Here is an 8,252-nt window from a genome sequence, read left to right as displayed (position 1 = left end):
TAACTTTTGTGTGGGTCATGCATGAATAAAAAGACAGATAATTGACGTGCGCTGAAAACGAGGGCCTGCGGGGGGGGTTCCAGACACGTATTCGCTTACGCCGAACGAAAAGGCAAATCGCTGAGAAACCAACATGGGTCTCTCTAGGTCGTGTTCCTATCTCTTTCACTCTCGATCGTCCTTTCTTGTCGGCGGCAGGAGAACGTGATTATGTTCGCGATCGTCTTGAACGGAAATAAGCGCGCTTTCAACGAAAAATCACTCTAAAGGGTCGCTTAATTTCCGTTTGGTTTGCTTAGATCTCCCGCTAGAAGGTCTATCAAAGCAAGAGATAGTGCCAATTGCCAAAGACGAAGGCGAAGAGAATACAAGTCATAATCGTACACAGTTTTCATGTTAAACCTGCTCTGCCAGGGCGACCCGGATGAAGGGTTCGCGGCAAAGCTGCTGTTCCTTCAAGGGCTCCGCCGGCGGCGCCACCTTGCCGCCGCCGGCGAGAGCGAGCTCCTGAGCCCGCCGGGCCTGCGTGGTCCAGTCCGTGGAGCTCACGGCGTAGAGCATCAACCCAGCGCAGGAGATTTGTGCAGCGAGAAGGCCAATCCAGAGCCCACAGAAGCCTACGCCGAAGCCGAAAGCCAGCGCCGCGGCGACCGGCATCCCCACCAGATAGAACGCGCCGAGGTTAATATTCGCGGCGTCGCTCGGCCGCGCGCTGCCTCGGAGAACGCCGCAGCCCACGGTCTGCGGGCAATTGCCGAGCTCGCACAGGCCGAGGATCGGCAGCGCCGCCGAAGTCAGCCGGAGAATCTCCTCGTCGCTCGTGAACATCCTCCCCCATCCGTCCTTAACACCGGCGGCGAAGCTAGCGGCGGCGAAGCCCATCACGGCGGCGAGGAACATGGCCGCAGCGGCGGCGGCGCGGGCGCCGCCGGGGCGGTTCGCGCCGAGCTCGTTCCCCACGCGCGTGGACACGCCGAACCCGAGCGAGGAGGGGAACACGTAGAAGAGCGCGGTGGTCTGGATGAGCATGCCCATGGCGGCCACGGCGGACTTTGGGTTGGGGAGGAGCCCGCAGAGGAGGATGATCAGCTCGTACCACCACCATTCCAGGCAGACGGAGACGCAGCTCGGGGCGGCGAGCCGGACGAGAGGACCCCATCCGCCAAGGCACTCGCGCGTGGGCGGCTGCAAGGTAGCGGAGTGCGCGCGAGAGGCCCAGACGAAGCACACGAGGAAGAGAAGCAGGGCGAAGTTAGCCGCGGCGGAGGCGGCGGCGACGCCGGCGATCCCGAGGCGGCGGGAGAGGAGCGCGGCGGCGGGGACGTGGGCCGCGGCGGCGAGAGAGGCGGCGAGGGTGAGCGGGCGGGTGAGGCCCTGCGCGCGGAGGTAGATTCGGATGGGGTGGATGAAGGAGAAGGAGACGAGGTCGGGGATAGTGAAGAGGAGGTAGGTTTGGGCCAGGCTTGTGATTTCCGGGTCTTGACCCAGGAAGAGGAGAAGCTTGTCCATGTTTAGCCAAAGGAAGGCAATTGGCAGGGAGGAAGAGAGAAGGAAGAGGACGGCGCGGTGAAGAGTGACGGAGAGAAGCTTTGGCTGGTCCGCGCCGAAGGCCTGAGAGCAGAGAGGCTCCATGCCGAGGGACAGGCCGCAGAGGACGGAGTAGCCGGTGATGTTGGCGGAGGCCACGGCGAGGGAGCCGCCGGCGAGGGAGATGTCGCCGAGGGAGCCGAGGAAGAGCATGGACACGACGGAGCGCGAGTACAGGAGAAGAGCCGTGAGCGCGATGGGGAAGGACAGCGTGAACAAGGACTTTGCCTCGATTAAGCCCTCCCTTAGTGTCAGCTGGAAGCGCTTGTTTAGCGTCGCCGGCGGGGAATCAAGGGTGCACATAGCCACGCTAATCTCCTTCTTCTTCTACTACTACTTATTTATCAGAAGAAGAAGGCAAAAAGCGCGTTCTTGGCCCCCTATATCCGTATATAAGATCGATGGTGTAGTGGAGAAGGCGGTCAAAGAGCGAGGCTTTAAGGGAGCTCTGCACGGGAGTTATAAAGATGGGGAAAAAGTTAAGGCCGGTAACGGAGAGAGACACTAGTTTTTTTTAAGCTCGGCACGCGGCTCCACCTTGTAGGAGACAGTAGCGAGGCCTCCGTCATCCTTGTCCCTTGGTCTCATTTTCTTTCTTTCATTCCCTATCTCTCTCTCGCTCACTAATCGCTATCTATTATCTGTCCACAATTTAGGATTCGCGCTTCGACAGGAGATCTTCGGTCACAGGTTTCCCGCCTCGACGTCTTTTTAGTTGCAAGAGAGAGATGGATAGAGAGAGATAGGAATACAGGGAGAGATAGAGATAGCAATATGGATAGAGGGAGAGAGAGAGAGAGATGGATAGAGAGAGATAGGAATACAGGGAGAGATAGAGATAGCAATATGGATAGAGGGAGAGAGAGAGAGAGAGATGGATAGAGAGAGATAGGAATACAGGGAGAGATAGAGATAGCAATAAGGATAGAGGGAGAGAGAGATGGATAGAGAGAGAGATAGGGATAGAGAGAGAGAGAGAGAGAGAGAGAGAGAGAGAGAGAGAGATGGTCCCGACGTTGAGTCTCCAACACATGGCAGGCCGCGATGGCAACCCCCGACAGACTCGTTGGAAGAAACAGCGTCTCATCAACAGCATAGGTCCACGGAAGAGACTGGGGAAACCCTAAATTAACCTCTCCTGTGTCGGACGAGGATGAGCAGCGGCGAAAGAGAGATGAACGCATTTCAGAAAAAAAAAAAAACTATCTTGGAAAAAAGTGCCGCGCAGTGTCAGCGAGCTGCAACGATGGGAAGAACCGAATAAATTTGCTGCTCGTTTTGGGAATAGTGGGTTTACATGGATTAGTTCTGGTCAAGAGTTAGGCAGGAGGGGAAAGCAGAGAACGCATGAGTTCTTTAATATTAGGTGGTGGAAGGTTATCGTACAATTGGCACTGGATTAGTATTATTAGAGAGCGAAATGTTACTACGAGGGGGCTAGTTGCTAGACTGATTGTATTTAAATTTTGAAAAGGCTGTGGTCAGTGACGGAGGGTCTCAGTATCTTTTTTTTAATGAAATTAGCCAGAAACAATGAAATCAAGGCGCCCGGCGAACTGCGGAACAGTCATTTAGCAGAGAAGAATCACGTGTGGGCCTGCTCTGCCAGTTCCCCATGATTCACTCCCCAATCGAAGGGGTTTGGCTTGGGATTCGCTTTGGGGGGGCTGATCTCTGCGTCTCCTGATTCACCCAGACGATAAAAATGTGATTATTTCGGGAAATAGATGATAAAAGAGTGATTTTTATGGAAATTCATTGAGCCCATATCTTGGCGGCGACTCACTCCCCCCAATCGAAGGGGTTTTGCTCGGGATTCGCTTTGTGGGGGGTTGTATCTGCGTTTCCTGCTTCACCCAGATGATTAAAAAGTGATTGTTTTCGGAAAGAGTATTTTTTATGGAAGTTCTTGGAGCCTATTTCTTGGGGGCGACCAGGCGAGTTCTACTCCGGCGAAGCAATGGGGACCAAAGGATTATCGACACGTGGCGACGTAACGGGTCTTTGATTACTCTTTGGCTTTGATTCCTTTGATTACGTCAGGTCGAATCAAAGACGGCGCCATCGCCGATGGCCCGTTGAAAATTTTGAAAAAAGCTGCTGTATTTAGCCGGGCTTTCCCCACCCTACTTCTCTGAAGAGCCAGAGCTTCCATAGCTGCAACTTCTGGGCACTCTCCGGACCGAGCTCCAATCCCCGGCGGTCGGCTCTCACTGCAAGGTACACTCTCTCTCTCTCTTTCTCTTTCTCTTCCTTTGGGTGGAAACCCATATCTCCGTTGTACATTCTTGTTTCACCCGGAGTTGTCGCATAGCCTCGTTGAACGAAGAGAGCGGCGCTCGCAGCGAGGAGGAAGAAGGTGGGCCGGCCATAGATTTTAGATAGTCTAGATAGATAGACTTCATTCAGAGGACGAGATGTCATTTTCAAGGGTAGCTCAAGATAGGGAAGAGTAGCTTGCGGGGCTCGCCGGCTCTCCGTCTCCACCCATGTTTAATCATTGGTGGGGGTTTTCATAGATCGCTGGCCTTTTCAAATTTCCGCTCCGTTTTTCCGTCTTGGGAAAGATTTGAGATGGGTTCTTCTTGATGCTCTACGCTGTCGAGATTCAGACCTTTCTAGTAATTAAAAGCGCACTTTTCCCTCTTCCTTTCGCTCTATTAACCCCTCTATCTATATCTCTATCGCTATCTCTGGCCTTCTTCCCTCGCGACGAGGGCTCGACGGGTCTACATCCCTTATCTCTGTTGTCTCGTTCCTTGTGCGGGTAATCGAAAGATTGAGAGAGGAAAGGGGCATAGCCAAGTTTATGAAGATTCGTCCTTCTAACCCGTCTTTTCCACCTCTTGTCTTCTTTCCGCTTCGCAGGGCGCTCCTACGCGCGGAGTATGGGCAGGGCGACGCGGTGGCTGAGAAGCCTTCTGGGCGGAGGCAAGAAGGACAATTCAAAGCGCGCCGGGGTGGCGGCGCCTGCGCTGGAGGAGGACACCGCCTGGCTCCATTCTCTCTACTCCACCAGGGACAAGGAGCAGAGCAAGCACGCTATAGCCGTGGCCGCCGCCACCGCCGCCGCGGCGGACGCCGCCGTGGCCGCCGCCCAAGCCGCCGTGGCGGTGGTGCGGCTGACGAACCGAGGAAGAGCATCAGTCTTCGTCTCCGCCAGAGAGCGCTGGGCCGCTATCAAAATCCAGACTGTTTTCAGAGGCCACTTGGTAAGCCCACTATCGATAATCCTTCGTCCTCCATCCTTTCGAAAGAAAACTCAGTTCTTTCTCTACAAAGGCGAAGAAGGCCCTTCGAGCGCTCAAAGCTCTGGTCAAGCTCCAGGCCGTCGTGAGAGGTTACCTCGTACGCAGACAAGCCGCGGCCACGCTACACTCCATGCAAGCTCTCATACGCGCTCAGTCCACCGTAAGAAAGCAGAGGTCTCGCCATCTCGCCGTCCGCGACCATCACAAACTTCAGGTGGAGGTCCGCCATCGCCGATCTCTGGTAAGTGGAAACCATCTGAAAGAATCAATCTTTCTCTGCCGTCCTCGATTCCGCTTCTAATCCGGGCTTTCGTTTCTTGTTCTTTTTGTGATAGGAGCGATACGAGGAGACGAGAAGCGAGTGCGCGATCCCGTCGAGCCTCCATAGCCGGCGATTGTCGGCGTCCATGGACCAGGTCGTCTTCGAGGACAGCCCCAAGATCGTAGAAGTGGATCCGGGGAGGCCGAAACCGAGGAGCAAGAACAACGTTTACGACTTCGACTGGTCTCTCACAGGAGATGAATGTCGATTCTCCACGGCGCAGAGCACGCCCCGGTTAATGAACGCTAGCCTTGGAGCGGCGCCGCCGCCGTTGACGCCGGCGAAGAGCGTTGGCGGGGGAGATAGCGCTCTCCGAAGATACCAGAACATGACCGGGTATCCAAACTACATGGCCAAGACGCAGTCTTTCGAGGCAAAGGTGAGGTCGCAGAGCGCGCCGAAGCAGCGGCCCGAGCCGCCGGGGCAGCGCCGGCTGCCGCTGAGCGAGATGCTTGTCGAGCCGAGGGCGAGCCTTAGCGGCGTCCGCGTGCACCGCTCCGGCGAAGTGTTCAACTTCAAGAACGCTGTCATCGACCGGCTCGACCGCTCTTTCGATTTGTGCAGCAGGGACGTCGAGAGAGAGTTCTATCTCCCCAGGAGATGGTGACACTTAGCGTGCAAAATTTAGAATACTTGGCTTCTGCTGGCTGCAATGTAAACACAGGTTACTCGCTTTGTTGTAATGTTCTCCTTCTCTTTCGATCTCGCTGAATGTTCGTTCCCGCGAGCTGTCTGGTTGCCTGCTTCTTTGGCAGGCTTTTTGCATGGCCGATTGAACGGCGAAGTCCAGTGGCGTCTCGTCTACCATCGTTGGCGGTCCGAACCGGGGAAAGCTCCGTCATGTGTAATGATTAGGATCTGCGAGTCTGTGCTCTGTGCTCGCTTGGATTTTACGCTTTCTTTAATTTGTTCGCCGCCGGTTGATTTGCCATCGCCGCCGATTCAAATTCAAAAACCCACAACGACGGCCAGAATCTCCGCCGCTTTCTAGCTGTTTAACGAGTAGGTCGTCGTCTTTCGAAGAATCCGGAATAAAAGATTATTATCTGGCAGCGATTGTTTTGGGGAGTAGTGCGCAAGCATGGAAGCCTCTTCTCAGAGAGATTCTTGGTTGCAACTTACAAGTGGGCTTAGGCCATGGTCCTACCTTTCAGATATCGATTGGACTGGGTATTCTCCATGTCTATGAGGATTTCGTGCGCCATTCGTTAGATTCGAGGGAATCCTTATCACGTAATAGATGGAAACTTTTAACTTTCGTATGTTTCCAAGATGAACACAGATAAAAAAGATTTAAGTTCTCACTCTCTTGATATCACACAGGGATACAAGATTTAAGTTCTAACTCTCTTGATCTCACGAAGAGAAACAAGAAGAAAGAACACGTTGAGAGAGGAAGGAACCTTGATGCACACAGCACACTATAACAATGAAAACTAATACATATTTATAGGCACTCTCCCATAACTGTCTATTGACTTAAACAAATCCTGACCACGCTGTCCATGTGCTTATTCTTCAAAGACACCAGTCTTTAGCTCCTCAAAATCAGCTCCTGCCTCCACATCTCCTTATGCCACGCTGACTTGGTTATTTCTTGACTTATTCAAAAATACTAGAGATTGAGGACAGATGGCGATTTCATCATCCGTTATTCAATTTTCATCATCCGTTTTCGTTCGCATCGATTGACAAATGACTGAATAGTCCTATGTCCTTCATTTGTCATTAGTCATCCGTCATTTGTGACGAATGACGGATGACGAAAATTACGGACGAATGATGGAACCGACAGATGACAATATCGGTTAATGAGAATATTAATGTATAATTTTTTACCTTCATTTTTTACATAAACTCATTGGCTTCTATGAGGAGAGAGAATTCGCTCTCTACATTTCCTCCATCTCCAATGAACTCAGATTTCCTGTTCCGTGAGTGGATCCTGAGTGTTGGTAATCCTTATCTGGGCTAGAGGCCGGCCTTCCATGATGCTCCCGGTCATTCCACTGCCGTGGAGTACAATATTCTGTCAACGACACCCCTTCCTGGCAGAGCCCTGAGCTTCACAGACCACGACAAGAACCTTGACTGACAACTGACTTATCCATCGTTGAATCCGTCTCCCATACTTTTTGGCAAAGACCACAAGGAGAAGACGACGAAATTCAAGCATTAAAATACGAAAAGGGTGTCTGCGCCTCTCCGTTGAATCCGTCTCCCACGCTTTTTGGTTACTTCTTTCTGTTCTATCTTATTTGATTCGATAAGGTGTGTAAGAAGACACGTGGGGGGTTAGATTTGAGTTTCCGTGAGAATTGACCGCCGCTGATGGCTTCTACAAGCTAATCCGATCGTATTCTGCTTCTAGCTTTCGGTTCACAAACTTAAATTTAAGCGTAGGGCTTCAAGTTCTTGGCGGGGATGAATCGAGTTAGTGTTCGTAATAGATTCGAGTTCATTTTCAAACACTGAATGGATGATTCAAGCTTCAGGAGTGATTGCAAAGAACATCCACCGATGACTGGAGTTGGCCGTGCGGTGCGGTGCAAAAATTCGCACCGAGTGTGCGAATCTTTGCATGCACAAAATGGACTGTGCGGTGTGCAGTGCGCTTTTGTGCGGAAAAGCGCATCGCACAACGCACTAAATTTGCACATTTTGAAGGATTTAAAAGACTTTTTAAAATGCAATTTGGAAAATAAATAACTATATTTAGTTCTTAATATAAGTGGTAAAATTACTATGTTTAATTATTAATATAATTAATAGTTAATAATTAGAATTACTATGACCCGACGGCACCGTCAGACGGCGGGCCAAGGTGGCGCCGCAGTGTCGCCTAGACGGCATCGCTAGAGAAGACAGTACCGGTGAAGGCGGTGAAGGCGGCGGCCGGCGATGGAGGAGTGGGTGGGGTGTGGGACGAGGGCGGCTGCGGGGGTGCAGGCGGGGTGGTGGGGGGTGGGGCACCTTCAAAATCTGCACATCCACATCGCACCGCACAACTGCACGCGCACAAACCGCTCGCACAGTTTGGACTATCCTCGGCGATGACAAAACTACATGATCTGGGAATCAAATGAAGGGGA

At 52.4% G+C, this 8,252-nt stretch overlaps 2 protein-coding genes across 5 annotated transcripts; one reads left to right on the top strand and one right to left on the bottom strand.

The window, feature by feature from the left end:
- Positions 1–334: 334 nt before the first annotated feature.
- On the bottom strand, positions 335–2,022 carry ADS1 (MATE efflux family protein). Its single transcript, XM_078575916.1, has one exon. It carries the CDS (start codon positions 1,888–1,890, stop codon positions 397–399), a length of 1,494 nt encoding a protein of 497 aa, XP_078432042.1. The 5' UTR covers positions 1,891–2,022; the 3' UTR covers positions 335–396.
- A 1,626-nt stretch (positions 2,023–3,648) lies between these two features.
- On the top strand, positions 3,649–5,868 carry LOC144703619 (protein IQ-domain 26-like). 4 transcript variants are annotated; one of them, XM_078575823.1, is made up of 4 exons: positions 3,649–3,807; positions 4,456–4,799; positions 4,870–5,079; positions 5,174–5,868. In XM_078575823.1, the coding sequence occupies exons 2-4, from the start codon at positions 4,476–4,478 to the stop codon at positions 5,765–5,767; spliced, it is 1,128 nt and encodes a 375-aa protein (XP_078431949.1). In that variant the 5' UTR covers positions 3,649–3,807; positions 4,456–4,475; the 3' UTR covers positions 5,768–5,868. The 4 variants fall into 4 exon arrangements, with proteins under 4 accessions (XP_078431949.1, XP_078431952.1, XP_078431951.1 ...); XM_078575826.1 differs by lacking the exon at positions 3,649–3,807 and adding an exon at positions 3,872–3,946; XM_078575825.1 differs by lacking the exon at positions 3,649–3,807 and adding an exon at positions 3,979–4,090.
- Positions 5,869–8,252: the final 2,384 nt, after the last annotated feature.

Source organism: Wolffia australiana, chromosome 5, assembly GCF_029677425.1.
Source record: "Wolffia australiana isolate 7733 chromosome 5, ASM2967742v1".
NCBI classification, from domain to species: domain Eukaryota; kingdom Viridiplantae; phylum Streptophyta; class Magnoliopsida; order Alismatales; family Araceae; genus Wolffia; species Wolffia australiana.
This window is presented reverse-complemented; position numbering and strand designations above follow the sequence as displayed.